This window comes from Daldinia childiae (genome assembly GCF_008694065.1).
Source record: "Daldinia childiae strain JS-1345 chromosome Unknown Scaffold7, whole genome shotgun sequence".
Classification (NCBI taxonomy): Eukaryota; Fungi; Ascomycota; class Sordariomycetes; order Xylariales; family Hypoxylaceae; genus Daldinia; species Daldinia childiae.
The window spans coordinates 652,322-674,998 of record NW_022984648.1 but is presented as its reverse complement, the minus strand read 5'-3'; the positions used below and the strand labels follow the sequence as shown (position 1 = coordinate 674,998).

At 42.1% G+C, this 22,677-nt stretch overlaps 8 protein-coding genes across 8 annotated transcripts; 4 read left to right on the top strand and 4 right to left on the bottom strand.

Moving 5' to 3' along the window:
• Positions 1 to 3,800: 3,800 nt before the first annotated feature.
• GL218_06487 (uncharacterized protein) lies at positions 3,801 to 4,925 on the top strand (the record flags this gene model as incomplete). The annotated part of the gene is made up of 1 exon (XM_033583200.1): positions 3,801 to 4,925. The coding sequence occupies one exon, from the start codon at positions 3,801 to 3,803 to the stop codon at positions 4,923 to 4,925; it is 1,125 nt and encodes a 374-aa protein (XP_033433371.1).
• Positions 4,926 to 5,006: 81 nt separating this feature from the next.
• Positions 5,007 to 6,342, bottom strand: GL218_06486 (carbohydrate-binding module family 50 protein; the record flags this gene model as incomplete). Its single annotated transcript, XM_033583199.1, has 5 exons — positions 5,007 to 5,136; positions 5,194 to 5,285; positions 5,349 to 5,568; positions 5,754 to 6,255; positions 6,303 to 6,342. 5 exons carry the CDS (start codon positions 6,340 to 6,342, stop codon positions 5,007 to 5,009), a joined length of 984 nt encoding a protein of 327 aa, XP_033433370.1.
• Positions 6,343 to 7,849: 1,507 nt separating this feature from the next.
• On the top strand, positions 7,850 to 9,109 carry GL218_06485 (uncharacterized protein; the record flags this gene model as incomplete). Its single annotated transcript, XM_033583198.1, has 1 exon — positions 7,850 to 9,109. One exon carries the CDS (start codon positions 7,850 to 7,852, stop codon positions 9,107 to 9,109), a length of 1,260 nt encoding a protein of 419 aa, XP_033433373.1.
• Positions 9,110 to 9,258: 149 nt separating this feature from the next.
• Positions 9,259 to 11,286, bottom strand: GL218_06484 (Killer toxin subunits alpha/beta; the record flags this gene model as incomplete). Its single annotated transcript, XM_033583197.1, has 6 exons — positions 9,259 to 9,409; positions 9,477 to 9,888; positions 9,984 to 10,071; positions 10,136 to 10,581; positions 10,706 to 10,998; positions 11,051 to 11,286. 6 exons carry the CDS (start codon positions 11,284 to 11,286, stop codon positions 9,259 to 9,261), a joined length of 1,626 nt encoding a protein of 541 aa, XP_033433372.1.
• Positions 11,287 to 12,460: 1,174 nt separating this feature from the next.
• Positions 12,461 to 14,334, top strand: GL218_06483 (uncharacterized protein; the record flags this gene model as incomplete). The annotated part of the gene is made up of 2 exons (XM_033583196.1): positions 12,461 to 14,027; positions 14,090 to 14,334. 2 exons carry the CDS (start codon positions 12,461 to 12,463, stop codon positions 14,332 to 14,334), a joined length of 1,812 nt encoding a protein of 603 aa, XP_033433375.1.
• A 290-nt stretch (positions 14,335 to 14,624) lies between these two features.
• GL218_06482 (Alkaline phosphatase H) lies at positions 14,625 to 16,858 on the bottom strand (the record flags this gene model as incomplete). Its single annotated transcript, XM_033583195.1, has 5 exons — positions 14,625 to 15,824; positions 15,876 to 15,954; positions 16,019 to 16,107; positions 16,174 to 16,292; positions 16,342 to 16,858. 5 exons carry the CDS (start codon positions 16,856 to 16,858, stop codon positions 14,625 to 14,627), a joined length of 2,004 nt encoding a protein of 667 aa, XP_033433374.1.
• Positions 16,859 to 18,291: 1,433 nt separating this feature from the next.
• Positions 18,292 to 19,802, bottom strand: GL218_06481 (Queuine tRNA-ribosyltransferase-like protein; the record flags this gene model as incomplete). The annotated part of the gene is made up of 2 exons (XM_033583194.1): positions 18,292 to 19,550; positions 19,607 to 19,802. The coding sequence occupies 2 exons, from the start codon at positions 19,800 to 19,802 to the stop codon at positions 18,292 to 18,294; spliced, it is 1,455 nt and encodes a 484-aa protein (XP_033433377.1).
• Positions 19,803 to 20,704: 902 nt separating this feature from the next.
• On the top strand, positions 20,705 to 22,672 carry GL218_06480 (uncharacterized protein; the record flags this gene model as incomplete). Its single annotated transcript, XM_033583193.1, has 1 exon — positions 20,705 to 22,672. The coding sequence occupies one exon, from the start codon at positions 20,705 to 20,707 to the stop codon at positions 22,670 to 22,672; it is 1,968 nt and encodes a 655-aa protein (XP_033433376.1).
• Positions 22,673 to 22,677: the final 5 nt, after the last annotated feature.

Below are 22,677 nucleotides of genomic sequence, written 5' to 3'. Positions count from 1 at the left end.
TTTTTTAAAAATTAAAATTTATTATTTATATTTAATAAATTAAAAAATTATTATAAAAAAATATAATAATAAAAAAGATTTTATTTAAACAATAATTATATTATTTAATTATAATTTAAAATTATATAAAAATTATATATATATTTTTATTTTATAATATTTAAATTAAATATAATTATATAATTAAATAAAAATAATATAGTAAAATATATATATTTTATATTGTAATTAAATTAAATTAAATTAAATTAAATTAAATTAAATTAAATTAAATTAAATTAAATTAAATGATATTAAATTAAATTAAATTAAATAAAATTAAATAAAATTATAAAATAAAATATAAACTAAAAATATTAATAAAAAATATAATAAAAATTATAATATATATGTAAATAAAATAAATATAAAATATAAAAAAATATTAATAAAATTATATAATAAAATATATTAAACAAAGGCAAAATATCATGTGATCTCATCTTTAATCATATAATAATAATCTTAATATAAATACCTTTTATGGTTGTATATACTCATTGTATATAATTTTTTCCATAATAAATACATTTTTTTTATTTCTATTTATATATTTTATAAAATTATATTTATAAATTTTTAAAATTAAGTTTATAAGGGCTTAATATTAAAGTTAAAGCTATTAGTTTTATTTAATAGCAACCATATAACAACTTAAACTACAACTTTAATTTTAAAAAAATTATATTATTAAAAATATCTTATTGTAACTTAATTAAGTTAAATAACTACTTTAACAATTAACACCTAAGCTTATTTATTAATTAATAACCAAATTTATAATAATTTTATTAATACCTTTAATTAATAACTTAAATAAAATTTAAAAAATTTAATTAAAAAATTTAAATTACTTACTTATTAATTATTAACCAATTTAACCAAATCTTAATATTTATATAATATAATATAATATAATATAATATAATTTTATTTATAACTTTATTAAAAACTTTATTTTAAACCTTAACAATTACATTACTTATTAATCATTAAATTAATATAACTTTTAAATTTCTAATATTTTTATCCAATTAATATATATAAAATATAATAAGATTTAAAAAATATTATTATAATTTATTATAATTATAAAAATATATATAAAAACCATAACGCTATTTTAACTAATTAAATATTAAAAGATTAAGTTAATTTTATTAACGCATAAAAAAGAATATAATAGTAAAGTTTAACAAAAATATTAATAATTATTATAAATTATTTTTAAAAATATTTAAAAATAATTATATAATATTTTTTAAGTTATATTTTACCTAATATATAAAATAATTAAAAAAATTAAATATAAAAAAAACAATTAATCAATTAATTAATTAATTAACTTATTAATTAATAAATTTATTATAAAAAAAGTAAAAACCTAATTAATATTAAAACTTATTTAAATTAAAATTAAAATATTAAAAAAAGTAAATAATTAATTATAAAAATTATTTTAATATAATATTAAAAAAAGAAAGAAAAAAAAATTAATTAATAAATTTATTGTAAAGGAAATTTATATAATCTTTTATACGTTTATTATATATTTAATTTATTAATATATATTATAATTAAATTTATTATTATATAAATTTATATAATTAAAAGATTTAATTTAATAATTTAAGATACTTTAAAAATAACTAATTAATAAATCTTAATTAAATTAAATTATATAGCATATAAATTTAAGATTTAAAACCTAATAAAACTAATAATATTAAAGATATTAAAATAGCAATATTACGTAAAGTTTGATCAATAGTTTTAATAGTTAAAGTAATGCTTTTTTTTTTTTTTCTCTTAAGGTTTTAAATTTGATTTTTATGTATGTTATTATTTTAAAGTTTTAGCTTTTATTTTATGGGTTAAATTTGATTTTGTGGTTTTGATTAAATTTAAAAAAAAGGTATAAATAAAAGTAAAATATTATGTGATTTTATCTTTAATTATATAATAATAATTTTAATATAAGTATCTTTTATAGTTGCATATATCCATTATATATAATTTCTTCCATAATAAGTATATTTTTTCTATTTTTATTCATATATTTTACAAAATTATATTTATAAGTTTTTGGAATCAAATTTATAAAAGCTTGATATTAAAACCAAAACTATTAACTTTGTTCAATATATTTATAATTTATTTTATTTTAATTATGGTTATTATTTAAATAAAACCTTTTATATTATTATTTAATTTTATTTATTAAATATTATATAATTATAAAAAAAATTTAAAAAATTTTTATATTTAAATAATTTAATTTTTAAAACTTATTTAAAAAATTAAAAGTTATATTATTATAAATTTATTAATAAATATATTATAATTATTTTTAAATATTTAATATATTTATTAATTATTATTTTATTATTTTATTTATATTATTTTATTTATTATTTATAATTTTTAATTATTATATATATATATGTATATATTTTTTTAAATTTTATTATAAATTATTATTTATTTTATTTATTTATTCATTTTTTTTAATTTTTTTTTATTATAATTATAAATAATTATAACAAAATTTAATAAAATTAATTAATTAAAATAAAATTAATAAAATTTATATAATTAATAAATATATTAAATATTTAAAAATATTTATAATAATATAATTTTTAATTTTTTTAATAAACTTTTTTAATATAATTTTTTAAAATTTATTAATTATTTATATAATATTTATTATCATTTATTATAATAATTTTTTAATTTATTTAATATAAATAATAAAAAATAAATTTAATTAAATATTTTAAAAATATTATAAAATAATAATAAAATAATTAAAATATATTAAAAAATAAATAATATATTTATAAAATATTTTTAATTAATTTTATTAATTTAAAACGTATTAGCGTAAGGCTAAAATAACTAGCGCAAGGCTGAGATGCAAGGCTAACAAAGCTCTACCTCTAGCATACTAAAAATCTCTTGACACAAAACCTTAAGTAAACTTAAGGCATAATGCGATTAACTTTTTTGATTTTGGCACAGTTAAACTAATAGTCCACCGTAAGGGCCAGCAGCCATAACTTAGAACAAGCATGACAGACAACAGAATTTCATCGCCAAAGAAGGCGAAATCACACGTAAACCCGTGTACGAAGCACCTGAAGGATATGAACTTACCAACCTAACGGGTAGGCACGGGCTTTTAGAGAATATCCCGGAAAGGGTTTGACGGTGGCTGGTGTACAGTCCGTTGCTGGTCAGAATGCGAAATGGAAGGCAACTTGAAGAAAATATAAATTTCGACTCGCATTGCCGTGTTGCTTGGATTTATTGATGGCTGATATAAATATTACTTTCCTACTATTAGAAATGACTTCATTTTGAACCAAGAAGATGTGTTTTTCACGTGAATGAGCTTGGATAGAAAAATAAATTTATCTTGAAGCAACCAAATTAAATCGATTTACTCTTATGATTTGGTATTGTCGTACAGTAAAAATAGTACGTAAGCAGTAAATGAAAGGCACCTAAGGCACCCAGGTTTCAGTGAGACGTTTATATGTAATAACGAGTAATAACTACCTGAGACATTCATAAACTTGAAGAATCTGAGAACACTTGCAATTAATATTATCGCACACATATACCATATGCTCTTATTTCGCATATCTACCTCCTAAGGTATCTAGGCAACTAAATCAAGCTCGATGGACCGATTCCGTGGGTACCTCGAAAGGCTCACGCTGAACGGCCGATTTAAAGAGCAAAAGCTACCAGCGATGCCATCGCTTCCAGATGATCGACCACAGCCCCTCGCAGCAACATCACCCTTGCCAACCGCCACGGCAAACAGCAAGTTCTTTAAATCTTTACCTTCTGAGATTCGACGTCGCATTCTCATAGAAGCATTCGGTGGACGTACAGTACACCTAGATTTACGCTTGGAACACCCATTAAAGAAATACTCAAAGAAAGATCGTAACATTGCCGAACCACGCCCTCAGCGACACGCGAACGCGCACCTATTCCACCCATCGTTACGTGACACTACTCAACCGCAAGAATGGACATGGTGGAGCTGCGTCTGCCATGCTCGCTTCCCGAACTGGAATTTTAATCTGTATCCTCCAGGAGTTAGTATTTTTGATGAAGAGCCAGCGAAAGATGGTTGTCGCGACCCTTTTATGTTGCCACGATGCCTCTGCGTCCTCTATCCTGGCCATGCACCAGCCAAATGTTTCATTGGTGTTCAAGGCTGGTTGCTAGTTTGTAGACAGGCATATATCGAAGGTGTCGATGTGTTATACTCTACGAACCGATTTCATATCGCCTATGCCGAGCTCGCTATTCGTCTTCCGCGACTTCTGCCGCTACAGCACGTATTGGCTATCACAGCGGCTGAGTTATCATGGAATCTAACTATACCACCTAGTGAATATTTCCGTTGGGATGCTAACGATAAAGATGGGCTAGAAAAGTGTGATCGGCTCGCACTCTTGGCACGTTTACCACAAATCTTACCCAACCTACGCTATCTATATCTCTCATTTCAAGATGTGCTACGAATGCGGCAACCTATGCTAGCAATTGGAGGACGAGAAATGTATGATGAAATAGAAGAGGTTCTACGAAAAGTTGACGCTATGCTTGTACGAATGTCGCGGCTTCAGGAGTGTCGCGTGGCCTTACCTTCGTCTCTGTACTCTACGCGTAAGCTCGTGGAAAAAGGTCGAGATATCGCTTGGCGTCACGGAATAGACCCAGACCCTGAGACTCTATGGAGAAATATCCCAACTTCCGACGTGTCTACTGACCTCAATACCTCGAATCAGTCGATTAGCGGTTATTGGATCGTCCACGGTGTTGAGGATATGTACCCACCGCCACTCCCTGAAGCGGTTTAAAGCTTGAGATATGGCAGTAGTGAATTATATTGGTAAATAGTGGAATTATTCGCTATTTATCAAGAGCAATGCTACCTATATTTACGACGTTGGTACTGGTGGCCCACTGGAAATAGTTGTTACAGGCCCTGCAATTCCGATACAATACCAATTATCAAGCCAAAGACCCCCGCAGTCTGTTCCCAACGCTGGGTTCCAAGCGTAAAAGTCGCTATAATTACTTCGTTAGCACACACCCAAGGATTTTTAAGCGCTAAATTCTACTTACTCAAGACTAATTCCCGCCGAATTAGCAATGGCCCAGCATCCGTCGCCCGTCTGCGCCTTGTAAAACCTCCTACAACCGGATACCATACCCGCCTACCGTTCCATTAGCAGTTATCTATAACTGTGCAATTCCTCGTCCATCCATAATCTACTTACCTGGACTGGGGTTGGTGTGGTGATGGCTGAGGCAATAGTGCTAGTTGGCGACGAACTTGTCGTACTTGGAGGCAACGAAGCGGAATCGCCTACCGCGACGCAGACATAGAAATCCGGTGCTAGGTTGTCGCAAGTCCCTGATCCGACTGCTGGATTCCACTGGTAAAATAAATCAGGGGTTAGGCCATTCGCCGAAATTATAGAGTCGCAGGTATCGGTACTAGAATTAAACAACGTCAGTATTGTTATAAGGCATTGGTAGATATGGGTACCGACGAAGAGACAAGCCAAAGCTTGGTACATCCGGTTACCATCCCACTTTGCGTGGGTGTTAGTGGCTGACCCGTAGTAGTCGGCACAGGACTCGTTCTCGTGGTGGGCGTTCCTGGAATGCCAACGCAATACCAAGCACCATCAACGATACCTCCGCATGACTCTCCCCCAAGACTGGGGTTCCATGCTAGAAAGTCGGATAGGGAGAAGATACCAAACATGGTGACGATATCGGTACAGGACTCTCCATCGCGCTGGTACCAATGAAGACAATCGCCAGTTTGACCAGATGGAATTGTAGCCGGCGGCGACGTGGCGGTAGGGGGCATAGCAGTGATACCGCTAGGCCCGACGACACAGTAGTAGTATCCAGTCCAGAGACCGTCGCAATTTCCATTAAGAGCTGGATTCATCGCCATGAAGTCCTCCTCAGTCAAATAGTGGCCGTCTACGATGTTGCGGCAGGTATCACCACTCTGAGCTTGATAGAAAGCCAGGCAACCGCCGATAATCCCCGTCTGTATGGGCTCGGCTACGAAGGTGGAGTTAACTTCCGGGAGTGGTGTAAAGGTATAATTACCTGTGAATGTAGGTATATCAGGTGGTGCGTCAGTCGTGGTCCAGCCAAACTCGGCTGTTGAGGTTGTTGGGATACCAATACAGAGCCACCAGCCAGCGTACAGTCCTGAGCAGTCGCTATCGAGGGCTGGGTTCCAAGCATGCCTTCTCGAAAGTCAGGATCCAGAAAAAAACACATCAAGGCAATATACCGAATATGCAAGGGGACTTACAAGTTCTCGAGGGTCAGCCATGAGTTAGTAGATACGATACTGTCGCATGTATCGGTTGGGTTGACATAGTACCAATTATTGCAAACTGGGGGCTGCCCTGGTTGGGTTCGCTGCGGCGGGAAGTTCGTCTCTACCGTGGTCGGGGTGATAGTCCAGTTCGTGATGGGCCAGTTGGTTGTATACGGCTCCGTGTTGGGCGGTACACTGGTCGTTATAGTGCTGCTAGATGTCACGCTACTGCTGCTACTACTACTACTGCTGCTGCTGCTGGTGCTCGATATGGTGGAAGATGAAGATGATGTCGTTGGTATATTGGGATCTATACCAACGCAGTATGAGTAACCGGGCCAGAAGTTGGTACCACAATCGTCCGTCACATCTGGATTCCAGGTGTAGAATTGGTCTAGCGTGATGCTAAACTTTTGTGTGATGGACCAGCACGAGTCGCCAGAACCCTCAAGAACCGTGTAAAATGCATTACAGTTCTTGACGATATTGGGCATCGTCGGCCCCGAAGGCGATGAGTCTTGAGCGTAGGCTCTCTGGGCGAGCCATGATACCCCTAGGGTACAGATTTTTTTTAATGACAACATTCTCCCACTTATGTGCTACGTATCTCGGGAGACCAGAAAGGAGTCTAAAATCACTAAGGGAGAACTGTTGAATGAGCGGAAGAGCTGCAGAACAGTCTCAGGGTCGAAATCAAAACCAACAGCACGCTTGAAGTGTTAGCTTTCAAAGACGGCGGCAAACTCGTCATGGCTATTACTCTATACTCGTTCGACATCGTCGCCCTCTCTTTCGGTATCACAGGTATGACAAACACCTGCATGTTATATTGCCAAGACTTCTACATCACGCAGTCTTACATTAAATGCAGGCTGACCGGTCTCAATCATAGAACCACGCGACTCGATGTCCGACTCTATTTCTCACCATTAAATGCCAAGGAATCAATAGTCAGCGTGAATGCAACCCCGTCATCAGAAATCAGGAGATGAAGATGTTCTAACGGTTCACCATCGATATTGAGAACCTTGTTTTGCAAAGGCGGGAGTATATGTAATCCAACTATTATTAATCAGGCTATAAGGGATTTCTCACGATCGGAGGCTCAAGCGGCTGACAGCTTACGGTCAAACCTTCCTATTCGGGTATCAAGCTACCATTCTCAGGGCTCTGACCGACACCCTCCTATACATGATAAGTACCAGTACTTGTTGCTTAGTTGTACCTAGAATTGGGATCGCATGTTCTAGCCCTTTGTTGAGACTATTTTTCACTTAGTAGGGAGGTCTTGAGTCGGTGATTGAAATTACTCATCCTATCGAACATAGGCAGCTAACTATTTTCATCTCCCCTGGGCTGTTGATATCGTTTTTACCATTCTGCCTTTCTTTGATCGACACAATGAGAATAACATCAGTAACAGCAAGAATGTTCTCCTTCTTAGTATCTGGCTTGGGTCTTGTAGTCTTTGCAGTCCCAGGCGTAAATGCAGGTAGTCGAGCTTGGGAGTCCAATGTCAGGTACTCGCGTGCTGTGCAGCACGAAGCTATCCAGGCTCGCGACCTTTCGTTCCAGTCTTATGGCAATAATACAGACATGATCAAAAGTCGTAGTATTAGCCAGTATGAGCCGTTACCCAATGCCGAATACCATTATCACAATGGTAGCTCCCAGTCAATTCACAAGCGTTGGTTTGGCATTGAGCAGGACGGCGTAACGCAACGTCTTTGGCCTCAGGGTAATATCAAGGTGTGCTTCGAGCAGGCCGTGTGGGGACCCGACTCTAAATCTACAGAAGACATCCTACGCGGCCCGTTAGAAGAGGCTCGTGGGCTCTGGAGAGATAAGGGGCTGGACGACGATGAAGGCTGGTTCAAGTGGGATGTACAGGACGATAAAACGTGGTGCAGCGACCGTTACAACCGACCCAGCTTCTTGCTAGTAATATACGCTGGAATCGGAGTAGCCAACATGGCAACGACACCCGGAATGGGCCCTAACCTAAGTCCAGCCAACCTAGACAACACGTACGAGAAGCTCGGCCCGCGAATGGTGCTCAGCGATGTTCTAACCATGGGGCACCGAAACGTTGTAGCAAATTACGCACATGAGATGGGCCACTCCTGGGGATTCCATCACGAACACCAGAATCCAGATTGGTGGGCTGAGTCCTGGAGTGGCGAGCCACGCGATGATTACTTTTTTGGCGACGGAAGCTTCTTTTGTGAACGGCTGGCTGACTACGCCGCTGCTACTGCCCGTATCGATGAAAGTACCTTTCTAACCATTAGCGAAAAAGCTAAGGAAAAGGAACTATTATGCCACAGTCGCAAGATCGCATCTGATTGGTCTTTTGCAGGTGGTCTCAATTATCTACCCGTGCTGTTGGGTGGGCAATGGGACAAGAAAAAGCAGCCTGACTGGACTTCTATTATGATCTACCCCAGCACGGCTGGTAACGGCAATACGGGTGACGGGACAGATCAGGCTATTTTACTCACCAAGCCAAACGGAGATGTCATCAAGCCCGTAACCAGGCCCAGCTCTCTCGATATCGAAGGCTTGCGCAAGATGTACGGGTCGCCTAAAAAGACCATTGGACAGCTGCTCAATAAAAAGGGGAGTGCGTACTTTAATACGTTTAAGAACGTTTTGAAGAAGGACCCGGATGCGGGTTGTTTATCTTAGTTCATTGAGTCAGAGGTAGATCTACGATAATTAAATATCCTCATTTATACTTGAACAAATATGATTTCCTTAATCAAGTGTTGGAAGCTTCTAATAAATAGACTTTCAATATATCTTATAGGATAATAATCTCTTATTAACTAATACAATTACAATTCATCTTTGTCCGGCCACGGCGACTCAAAATCCGGAAGGATATCCGGAAGATCCTTCAAGGTGCGCTGCTTTGGCCGTGACGAGACACTACCCAGCGCATTCAGCAACGTACCGTCATCTAAGTCAATGGCCCAGACCATACATCTATGAATCCGTTAGAGAAAGTGGAAATCGTGCCAGTGGAGAATAAATAAACAAAAAGGGGGCTTACCCTCCTAAACACCGCTGATTCGCATAGTCCATCTTAATCTTCATCGTCTCAGCATCGTCCCAACTAACCCACTGGTTAGTGTCCCAGGTAACGACCTTGACAGCAGCTTCCTCGTCGAACGTAATAGTCGCGCCATTAGCGATGATCTTCACGATTTCCGCTGCTGAGAGCACACCAGGCGTCCCAGTGCACTCGCCGCCGTGGGCACCGTCACTGAACTCACATCCTGAGTGCATGCAGTTGGGGTCTTTCATGGTGAACGAGCGACCATAGAAGCCCAATCCCATGACTACGCGACCTGGATTGATGTTGTTGCGCCAGAGGAGCTCTAAGCCCAATTGTATCTCCGTCAAGTTGGTGTGAGCGTAAGCGTAAGGACCGATGGAATCAACCGTGCGGTCCCAAACACCGTCTACACAGTATCAATTAGCTTATTGGGTAGAACTACATTGAAAAGCCGCTAGAAATACATTGAATCGAATGAAAGGTAAGAGACAGAGTACTCACGGATATCGTATGTCATGATGTTGAACCAATCAAGATATGGCTCCAACTCCTTGAGATTAAAGCCACGGAGATACCAGTAAGATGCGGGCTATAGATGCGATTAATCCTTTAGAAGTCATAAGGTCAGGCGAGTTCTTGGATCAGTGTCTTACCAGAGTAATAGATAACCCATACTCCTTGCCCGATGCGTTCAGTCTTTCTCTCAACCTTTTTAAGAAATTCGGGTAATGATCGAAGTCCGCCGCCACTCCACCGCGGTCATCAGCAACAGGATACTCCCAGTCGATATCTACTCCGTCGAACCCGTTCTGCTGCATAAACGTGAGGAGAGATTCAAAAAAGGCGTCCTGGTGTGCCTCGCTTGCCGCCAAGTCGGAAAATGTGGTGCGGTACGGCCCGGGGTCATTCATCGCCCAGCCGCCGATGGCAATCCAGACCTTCAGGTCGGTCTGCTTCTCTTTTATAGCAGTAACACGCTTGTATAGAGATGCTGTGTTGGCGTCCATGGGGTCGATCCGGAATGTGGTAGGATTGACCAGCGCGAAGGCGAAGTTGATATGGGTGTACCAACCTAGAGGGATGTCCTCAGGTTTCATAGCTAAAAGCTTGGTTAGACTTTACGTTTTTGATTCAGGATATAGGCACTTGAAGAATCAATTCGACCCATCTCATCACTGCAGGTAGATAGTAAGGATGTACACAAGAAGAGATTGAGGACCTACTCCCGCAAGGCCTTGCTAGGTTCCAGCCCTCGTAGTACCCGATGAGCTTCTGGTCGGCACTTGTCCCCCCTGGACACTGCGGACTTGCAACCGTCTTGCCCGCGCAGAATTCCTGCGTCGTGCCGCAGAACCCGAATTTGGAGCAGCAGACATTCAACGGACAGGCGCTGGCGTTAGACCACTGCATACCCCATCCCGGGTCGCACTCAGACTTCTGGTCACAAGTCGAAATGCATCCTTCACCGCAGAAGTCCGGACCCATGCCGCAAGTACCTTTGCCAGTTGTTGGATCCCTATATCTTGTAAGCTTGAAAGCCCAGAATTGAACCTGTCCTGAGTACTTACACTGAGCCACAGCATCCTAATTTGCACGGGTTGGATGCAGTACACGTGTAGTCCGGATCTTCATCGGCTTCTTGAAGACCTGCCTGTAGTGCAAATGCTGTGAGTTGATTTGACTGAACCTCCGTTTCATTCGCATCCAACTGGGCAAACACTGTATGAAGCAAAGGATTGGATAAGAGAATAATGATAGCAGCATATAGGGCCTTTCCCCTGAAGGCCATGCTTCTAGATGACATCCTCGCAATGTGAAAGAATTAAGCTGCTTCCAAGGGTGATACTTGGGATAGAATAACCCGGAGGCACTCAAAGAGAGTATACTCAAGGAGATCTCTACCGGGAGTGAGGGAGTAGAAAGCTCGAAAGTGTTTGAAAGGAGAACGACCATAGCAAGACGAGTGCGAGGGTCTCAGCAAGTAAGCGAGAAGGCGGTTGAGTATAGAGGGACCCCTCAACGACCTCCGATGCTACCGGATTACACAACTGTCGATTCTACTACACCATGCGAAATTGTAACTATGTGATGATTATCGTTAGGCAACGAATAGCGGTGTGTCATACCCTGTTACTGATATCTATGAGTAATTGTCACGATGTGGTCAGACTATAAACTATAACGGGATCAGGGGGGTTTGGATCTATTGTATAATTGTAGTTGTATTCGGGTTGTCACGGTACGGGTTGTCCAATCCTAGAGCTCCATTTACACCACCAATTCCAACTTAGGCGACCGCGACCGTCTTACAAATATCACGTTGAGGATCCATTGTACTGATACTTTTCTTCTGTGAGTGCCAAGATTCTGCTGACTCTCCCGTCTGTAAGACGTGAATGATTCTAGCCCCCTACTAATTATATCGCATCGTGATCTTTAGCTAGAACCGTTCATGGTATGATATGATGAGTGTGGTATTAAGCTTAGCATATCGGACCGGATCCGATAAGTGAGGATGTTAAACCTACCGGAGCTCTCCGTGCTCTTAGTAGTAGGAGGATATTCTCGCGACGAGCTACCTCGTCGAGGCGTGTTTTTTCTTGCGCGTTCACAATTCTTTACCCTCTTTCCCCGGCCGTTCTTTCAACGCTCTTGAGAAGTTTAGGGTTCTATCTTTTACTATGCGGTTGGTTTCCGCATGTAGTTTTGGGCTACTGCTGTCCATTGCGGACCAGGCCATAGCTCATGTTATTCCCCGGAATGTCTCCAATGCATATATTCCATCTGGCACTATACCTCAAGGTTTAAAGATTCAGCGAGATTCTATTGATGACCCAACTGCTTTCACATGGGTACAACGCTTTGCAGCCATCGGCGACAGCTATACGGCCGGGGTGGGCTCTGGCTCCAGGCTTGGGAGTATCTTTGACCTAGGTTCATGGTGGTGCTCGCGGTATGATCAGTCATATCCAGTCTTGATGAAGGAGTTTGTCGGGTCTGAGATAGAGGACTTCCAGTTCCCAGCTTGCTTCGGGGATCAGACGTGGCAGATCTACAATCAAGCCACAGCGCTGAAAAACAACATTGACCTTCTCACACTAACGGCTGGTGGAAACGATCTATGTCTTTCCGATATCATTAAGAGCTGCGTCATTCTGGCATTTGACGGTGATGCTACTTGCAATGCCATCCTCGATAAGGCGCAGGAAAACCTCGACAGTATCGTCAAGGACAACGTAAAGCAGATCCTTAAGGCACTTGATAGCAAGATGGCTAAAGACGGAGTGGTCGTGTACAATGGCTACGCGCGCTTTTTCAACGAGGATAATGATGATTGTGCCACCAATCAAGACTGGGCTCCATTCTATTGGTATCGCTACCTACAAGGTAGCGCGAGCCCTTTACCCCTGACCGTTGATCGCCGTAAGAGTTTCAACAAGTTGACAACGGCGTTGAACGACGCATTGCGCGACGTGGTTCACGACGTCGCCGATGAGGTCAGCTACAAAATTGGCTATGCATCTTGGGACCTCTGGGGCATCGACGGCGTTAAAGGCCAAATGTGCGATCCCTCGTCCACTGGCACGTATCCGGACCCTAAGCAGCCAGACTTGTTATTCTTCAAGCCAGACACGAGAAAATCTATCTGGCGGTTTCCACTAAAAAAGAAGCGCTCCGCTAATGGAACGGAAACTATTTATGTGGACTTAGATAGCACAGTTGATGGCGAAGTTGTTGGAGAGTGGGATACATCTGTTCCACCCACCGATGAACAACGTGAAGCCCTGCGTGTATCTCTACCTCCTCTGCCGGAGAGGGATCTCGATAGCAATGGCGTAGACAGAGCTGTCTACCGCTCTATCCTATGGAATTCAGTGAATCCTTCAGCGGCAGCACTTAAAGCCCTTGATAAACGAGCCCCGGCCACACCCGGCTGCCCCGGAGATCCGTATCCGTATCTCCCTAATGTTGGTTGGTTCCTACCAGATTACTTCGGGCGTATCTTCCACCCTAATGAAGCCGGACACAATGCCATTGCATCATTTGCCATTCAACGAGCTATCGATCTGCGAGCTGAGGTACTGGGTATCAACCCGGAAGTATGCACAGTCACAGACGAGTTCAAATGTTGGCAAAAAGAAGGTCGCAAAGGTTACGCCACTGCAGATAGGTTAAATGAGAACTATAAGACGTACTGCGACGGGGTCAAAGCACCAGGTGGCGGCGTAACTGGGTGGAAGGATAGCCGAAAGTTCCACGAGGGAACGCCGGACGAGCATGAGTTCGTTATCGAGACGTCAGAGTTTGCCAGCGAATTTAATCATGACGAATGTATTGAGAGTATGGAGCGGATCATCAACGGGTGCGATGGTAATGATCCCAACAATCCGATGAATTGGAAGTTTGGGGGCACATGGAAGCGCGGCGAATATAGATACACTGTCAACGTCAACCGGGATAACCGACCTTGGCCCCCGATCACGAAGGCATATGGTAAATGTGATGGTGGATATCACGTAGTGTATAGTGATTACACTATGTATGGTAAGTGAGAGTGTTCTCGAGTGTAGATGTAGAACCCATGATCGAAGCTAATGTTTTTACAGGTGCTGGGTGGAGCAGTTGGGACAGCGGCCAGGATACAATTATCCCCAAGATGAAAGGGTGTTTGGGGCTAGGTATTACAGCTTGGAAGTTTGAATATTTTGATAAGCCGGATAGCGACGGTATGGAGTGGAAAGCCACTTTCCATACGCCTATATTTGTAAATAATCGCTGCTTTAAAAATAATAAGGTCGCGATAGGCGCTGGTGGTTTTACTGACGGATGTGGGGGCTCTGGCTGGGCGTAGTTGATGCTCAAGGTTACAAGGGATGGCTATATTGTAGGTATTTACCTCATAGAAAGTGAATTAAATAGGTGGTGTCCATCAACGGTTAGTTCTTAGTGAAAATGTTATAACTTGGTGCTGATTAATTGCCGTTTAATGGATTACAGGTAGTCGTCGCAAGCTATCCATTTCATAGAGGTTTGCATTATCATTAAATTATTTACATGAAGGTTTATCGTCCAACTTCAATACTTTTCTTCTTTCCTCATACGCCGTTCCTATCCATTACATCATAATCACTCCCTCCAGCCCTAATGTTTCTTGCATCCACTTCCAGGACTAGTAGGAGGTTTGTTATCCGGCCTCGCTAGACCTAAGCAACTCGCAATCTTATAGAAAACATCAATATTACCATATGTGCCCCCAAAATCGTATTGACAAGGCCCCATAGCGAAAACAGCTACATCGGTGAGCGAGTGCACACCCGCTGACTCGGAAACAGGCAGTGTGCCGTTGACAACAAATCCGTCAGGACTGTCCTTGGCGTTAACGAATAGGTCGTCCTTGTTGAAGCCCGGCGTGCTGCTGACAACCTTGCGCGGTGTCTTGTGTATGCGGTAATTCTCGCGGTGGTCGGGGTTGGCGCTGAGGCCTGCTGCTAAACTGTACCTTGGATCCCAGTTAACAGGGAAGTTAGGGCCAGTACCATACGAAACCCCCTCAACCGGGACAGTGTACTGTGACAATCCGGATTGTTCGTAAATACCAACGGCACGACGCTTGTCACGATCAGTCTCCTGCTCGGAAAGGTATTTGTTATCAACGCCTCCGAAGACATCAAATCCATGGCCATGGTCGGCAGTGACAAGGACCAGAGTATTCTCCAATTCACCTATCGCTTTTAGGTGGTCAATGGTCGCGCGCACCGTGTCGTCAAGCTCAAGGAGATCACCAAGAGCACGGTCATAGTCTAAGGCATGCATCTGCTTATCAATAGACGCGCCCTCGGACATGAGGAAAAACCCCTTATCACCACCGCGGGTATGTAGAATATCGATGGCCTTCAAGGTCATTTCCTTCAGACCAGGAAGGTCAAGGGCAGGATTATCCGAACCTAGAGGATCGTTTTCAAAGCTGTCTAAATTCTCCGTGAAGATGTTGCGGTCTAACCAGACGGGGAAATGAGATTTGCAGAAGATTCCGAGAGCCCTGCTGCTGTTACCAAGTTCCAACAAGGAAGTCTTGTTCAAGCTGATTTCGTAGCCGGCTTTGGAAAATGCGTCATAATAATCTTTTCCTTCGTAGCTGTCGGAATTCGGGTAAAACTGCTCGGCACCTCCACCGAACCAAACGTCAGGACCGCCCTGATTCGTCCAGGAATAGTTAGTGACCGAGTTCAATCCTTGATCGACGAGGGAACCGTAGGCATATCGCGATCGGCTATGGCCGGTAAGGGCAATAGGAGTCGCATCTGAGATGGCTGCAGTTGAGACGGCACCCCAAGCAGAGTCCTAATGACTTATTAGTACAGGAATCCATGTCAGGAGCGAGTTCCTATTTACCCAAGTACGCTTCAATAACTCAACAATAGTCTCAATTTTTGGGTCGTCAAATAAATCAGCAGACGAATCGACATATACACTTGAGAAAAGAAAATCAGCATCTAGTCTAGAAGTATATCAAGTTAATTCGTGTCACGACTTACCCCATAGCATTGACGCTGCTCTTATGTCCAGTGTAAAGGGCAGATGCCGAATTAGCACTATCAGTAATGAAACTATCGATGGAATGAGTCTAACGATAATAGTTAGCTTCTAAGGGACTCAAAGATTACAATATGTAAATCGATTAGTATCATACCATTTGGTGTCCTACAACAGGGAATTTATCCATCTGTAATAGAGACTGGTATTTTCCGTTGATACTCTTGTGACCAAGTAGGCGCGCAGCCGTGATCATATTCGTGGTCATACCATCACCTATATATTGTCAACATCAACCCTTTTTATTGAGTCTCGATAACCATACCAATGAAGAGAATAACATTCTTGGCCTTTTTCTGTGTAGCCAGTGGTCGCACAACCCAGTTAGCTGTTGTCTTCTGACCATCGTAATAGTTCAGCGTAACGACGTAGTTTCCCGGCTCGTAAATTGCGAGCTGCCGATAGATCTTCGACGCGACATTGACGATAGACGGCGTTCCCGCATCCTTGGCAAAGAGATCTTCGTGCCAACTGAAGTCCCACTTCTCTAGCTCTGGTTCGGCAACGTCGAAGAACTCGGCGATGGTCTTAGACTCGCCACCCTCTTTATTAATAGTGACGGAGAACTTCTCATCCGGTTCGCCGTTATTGAAAGCTTCCGAACCATTAACTGGAGCATGTACTTCGAGACGAAGGTCGAAGTATTGTCCCGGTAGGAAGTCTGATTGATCAGGCGGTAAAACGCAGCCTAGATCAGGACAAGCACCGAGTCGCTTGAACGTCTGCGCAGTGACAGCAGAAAAGGCCACCGCCCCCACAACAAGGAAGCTCAGTTTACCCATTGTGGCTCTCAACTATTGGCAAGCAAAAGGTTGGGGCAGCAAGACATCGGGTCGGTCTCAGAGGCCTGGGAAGCTCCAGAGCTATATAGTGCAAGTCAAGCTGAGCTTGCTATGATTATGTAGTGTAACCTTGCCACGAGCTTGGCTGTTGAAAGATCCATGATACCGCTGATCCTGCATTGGAAGGTAGTCGAGGCCTTGGCCGTTCCTGAGGTCGTAAAATTCGATTGGTGAGATCTTGGCAACGAAAGAGACCTGATTTCAATTGGTCATTCATGTTCTAGAAATCTCTGATAGTGAATGATAGCTCGAAGCATTGATCATGTAGGAATCATAAAGGTAAATCATCGCACGTGCTCGACTAGCAAGCTAGTTCCTATATCAATGATAGCTTGTCTTAGGTAGGTATCTAGGGATATTTAGCGGCTAGAAGTTTGTTGTTGGTTCCTGGTTCCTGCATTTTCAAAGTGCTTGTTCTTCTGAGTCCTTACAAGCTTCAAGGAAACTAAATAGAAGCCTTGGATATGGTTGGCAAATAAGATATGTAGCAGCAATGCATGTTTCCTATTATTAGCGTTGCTAGTTGATATTTTTCTATAGTGGCGTACCATGCCTCGATATGGTGAGCCATCTTCAGCTTGACCTAGCGAATAAACAATGATCATAGGTAGCTTTCTTGATACGTAAAAGTCGAGATATCGAAGGGAGCAAGGGTTGGGAAAACGTGGGTTGAATTACCTACTCTTATTGGCCCCTTTCTTGACCAGGAAGATATGAATTAGCTTGGCTAACGTCTCCCGCCGCATAGGGCACTCAGGGCTACCCTGATCGTGAGATGTACACGTGCTAATTGTATTATGTAAATAAAACCAACATAAAAGATATTGAGTAATGCTTAGTTGCCTTTATTTTAAAGTAGTTCACATTCATTTACCTAGGTGTAGTTTACTACTTGAAAAGGGGCGATTGGTGCTTGTAAGCGCATTGTTAAAGATGGTAACTTCTCCGCCATGTAGCGGTCCTCTCTAGTGTCTAAATTTTGTGCTTAGTTGTTTGATCTGCGGTTGAAAACGCCTTTGCAGATATACTGCATATAATAGGCCAATAAGGATGTCAACTCATTGCATGCAGATATGAATCTTGGTTCCAAGTTCTCGGGAACAAACCCCGGTGATTGTATTGCAGGGAAGTGGAGGCCACCGAATCACGACCTCGGCGACCGAATTGTCCCACACCTCAAGTATCTAAGGTAGCTGGTAGTAATTCATTCAAACAATTAAGCCACCTATACCCAACCGACTCGAAAATGGGCCGGGCCGGATAAATAACCGTATAGCCATACCTCTCGCCGAATGACGGTATATCACAATTGCAGCGCGTAGTCTATTATCAAGTGTAGCGAGAAGTTAAAGTCATCACTTATAGAAAGGAGCTCACTTGTCAATTTCAGCGAACCCTTTCCTATCTAACTCATCGGCATCAGTTTCAGCATCAGGAACGAGTGGGGTCTCTCCTCCCTCTGCGGTGGCTCCTGTTACAGCTAGACCTGCTATCTCTCCGGCGAGTGTCGGGTCTTCAGTTCCACCTTCGCCATACTTCTCCCAAGCTGGTTGGTTAATCTTCGATTGTCCCCCTTCGGTCTTAAAATGATATCCTCGAGCTCGAGGCCTCTCACCGGTACCCTTAGGAAGCACGGGTTCGTACGTCTCGGAAAAGATATCACAGTCGTGTTCGAACGTCGAAGGTTCTGCGATAAGCGCTGCTCGGATGCCCTTGAAAAACTCATCCAAGACATGGTAATTATGGATTTGGAGAAGTGTCCATCCAAGCATTTCTTTGGCGTTTAGGAGGTGCTGGAGATAGGCACGATGATGCCTGGTGCAAGTATAGCATTCACATCCATTTGCGAGCGGCTTTAATGATATCTGATGGTCTGGAGACCACATGTCTATTCCTAGCGGATATGCGCCTGTTTTCACGGGTGGTGGTGGTGGGAACGAGAAGATAAGAGCGATTCCAGCATCCGAGGCTGCGTTAAGAAATGTTACAGTGAATATATCAATCCCCAAGCGAGTTTGCCGGAGGATTTCTTGTGGTGACGTTATAAAGTCCATAGAAATACGAGGAAGCGAACCAAGGGACTCGTGATTGCTGAGGTCCGGAAGGATATCCGCATCATACACCGCAAGCCCGGATAAATGCTGGACATAGTCCTGGGATAGGCGGTTTAAATATTCCCATTGCGTCGGATAAGCAACCGGCAACAGTGGAGCAAATAGAGAAGGCTTAATAGTCTTATTTTCACCGTTGACGTTTCTTAATTTTATAGTTTCGGATAGCCAATCTTCTGTTCTCTCCACCATTCGGAGCTGCCTTTTCGGATTTGGAAGTTTAGTCCTAATATGTGAATTTCCGAACGTTAGATCCGCAAGGGGTATTGCAATGTCTGGCTGCAGCTTCTCGATGGCTTGGTGATATTCGCTATTTTTCAACTTCTGGAAGCCGGTTGATGTGTAAACTGAGACATAGTCTTTCCCATTACCCATAGGGGCAACTACTGCAGGATGCCGTCGGGCACCGAGCACTATGGCCAGCGGTGTAGGTGTAGCGGTGTACGCATGCAGAGCCTCTTTACCATCAGCATCGATGTTAAATATGGCGGGTTGGGCCCTCCTCTGAGACTTTTCTATAACTAGATAATGTGTTAATCTAATAGTAGAAATACAATCACAAGTTTACTAGACTTACAGTCTTCTAAAGCCATATATGAACCATTGAGCTCTACATGCTTGGAGATGACATCTGGTGTCATATGTGGTATTGCTCCTCGTGATGAAAGGCCAATATAGTTGGGCGTGTCAATTGGTTTTCGTTTCGGGAGGGTTAAACGGCCTGCTCTAGGTGCCCCCCCTTCGACCACTGCACTTTTCAGAACGGTGAACATAGCGTGTTCCGAGGATGAATCGGCCATTCTTTGATGGAAATAGGAATGGATTTCTCTTATTTTAATGTATGAAATAAATTGTTGATCTACCTCTTTTTTCTCATAAGTTAGGATAGCCCTTTTTAAGTCGAAAATTTCAACTCGTGAGCTTTGGATTTGTTATGGTAGCGCCGTTTAGTGAGTTCTCGTAAGGCATCGAGATATGATGTAAATACGCCCTGGTGTTGATATAGGAAAAAAGAAATATACAGGTACCTACTATAATAAGACTATCTGTATTTAATGATAATTAGGCTTACAATGATTGCCCTCTATTATAATTATTCGTTTATTACACAATCATTGTGTAGGAAACAGTCTGTATGTAGGTACTGTATCGATAACAGCCTAGAACTTGGAGACGTCACATTCCGATTGGATCACTTGGCGGAAACGGACTGTATGAGATCCACTTGTTTCTTTCAAGGAAACAACTGAGATCCAATCGTTATCTATCACTAACCCACCTGCCCAATGGGCTGGGTCTTAAGCCACTTCCTTCGCGCGGCCTTTTTGTTTCGCGTTCTCAGCGCTGAATCCAACCAAAGTTACATTCCGCCAACTTACCAATTGTCAACTCCCTCTGCTACGCAACGACAACTTTCTAAAGGCTGAGCAGGCTCTCGGTCTGGAAATCTATTATATCGCCTACTTTATCCTCTTCGATATCTCATCTCATGTATCCTTTAACGTTTGTTCTATTATACATTTAGAACTCGTAACCTGTTGGTTAACCTCGTTCTTATTGTATTATATCCCAACCGCTATATGTAAGCTAGCTCTTTAATAATCTTTCATATACCATCGAGAGTGATTCCTTAAGTCACTAATAGACGCTATGACGCATTAAGTAGTCTCATATCATGAGTAGCAATCAGTTAGAAACTCGTTCAGTCTCTCCTGACATTGAACAGCAACGGCCGCGCAACGCTTCACCGGCACATCCGGACGATCCGCTCAGCGGCCCGCAACATCTCGAGTTCAACGAGGACGACGACCCTCCGACCCCGCGCTTTATGCAGGACCAAGGCGCTTGGAAGAATTGGAAATGGGTTCCCTATCCCGTCCGAAAGTATGGGAAAGCCGCCTTTAAATGGATGAGGGGTCCGCAGAACCCCAAGGTCTGGAGGATTGAACCATTCTTTCCTACCGTCCAGGAGGCACCACTTCGTCTGCTCGACAAATTCCTTCCCAATAAGAAACACCAAATATTATTATATATGGGCTATGTTGCTGTATGGATTGTTATATTTGCTATTGTTATGTGGCGGGGCCAGGTTGCCTCGGAAGTTGCGAATTATGGCACCCCTATGGACATAGGATGTGGTGTCGCATACTGGAGTCGGAACAACGACTGCGGTCTTGATGGTGTCAACTGCAGACCATTCAACGGTAGTGGCTTTGCCTTTCGCTGTCCCTCCAACTGCGCCAGCTACCGAGTCCTCAATCCTCGAGCAGTAGGAAGCCGAGAAGTAGTTTACGCCCCGTTGGTCGTCGGTGGACCACCCGATCCCGCCAACGAAGAGGACCCTGTCTACCGGGGCGATTCTTTTATTTGCGGATCTGCCATTCACGCCGGTCTCTTTTCCGATTCCCAGGGTGGCTGTGGTGTCGTCAACCTAGTAGGACGGCAGCAGAACTACATTAGCACGAATAGACACGGCATCGATAGCGTTGCCTTCGATTCGTACTTCCCGCTGTCCATTACCTTTGAACCGGGGATCGAATGCAAGGCTAGAGACGTAAGGTGGTCGCTACTAGCGGTTTCCGCAGTCTTCACCTCCGTGTTATCGTTGTTTACTGCTTCGTCGTCAGTGTTTTTCTTTACTGTCTTTGTTGGTATATTTTGGCAAGTAGGTATGGCTTCCGACCCGCCGTCCTACACATCGATCCCAGGATTGTTTTCCAACATCCTGGGCAAGTTTCTTCCCGCCATGTTTTGTGCGTGGGTATTTTATGACAAAATGGGTGTGCGACGAACTTTACAAGGATTAACGGCCCAGTTTGAGAAGACTATTCTGTGGTTAGGTGGCTGCTGGGTTGGCGCACTTACAAATTACACTTTCGACTTCATACCTATCCAACGCCTGACAGGGCACGACCTCGAGCAGCAACCTGGTGCCAAGGCAGCTCTCGCTATCATCGTCATCGTACTATTTTTCATCGCTGTTGGCCAAGTCTGGTGCTTCCGACAAGAAGGGAGATTGATACGGATTCTCAAACTGTACGCATTGTTCATCCTGGGGATTATCATCTGTCTCGTGCTACCTAGCCTCAGCTTGCGTATTCATCACTACATCTTAGCATTGCTCTTGGTACCAGGTACCAGCATACAGACAAGGCCATCTCTTCTTTACCAGGGTATTCTGATAGGGTTATTCATCAACGGTATAGCTCGCTGGGGATTTGACTCTATCTTACAGACCTCGGTAGCTTTGCAAGGTGATGCTCAGCTGGGGTCTCCTCTTCCCGCTCCCCTCGCACCCATCATTAACACTACCGTTTCAACAATCACATTTCAGTGGCAACCTCCGCCGGGATTGCGATACGATGGTATTAGTGTGCTGGTCAACGATGTTGAAAGATATCGTGGTTTCTTCGCCGATGAAGGCTCAGACCAGTTCGTATGGTCTCGCGACAACGGGTCGGATTATAACGAGTACTTCCGATTTGGTTTTATGTCGGGTACAACGAGTGGAGATTATACCAAGGCCGGTATCTGGACAAATGACCTTGATTGGGTTGATCCTCAACCAGGGCCTTCAAGAATAAAAGCCCGAGGTTTGGATGGGTCCGAAACAGAACAAGTACCTCGTGCCGTATGGAAATGAATTAT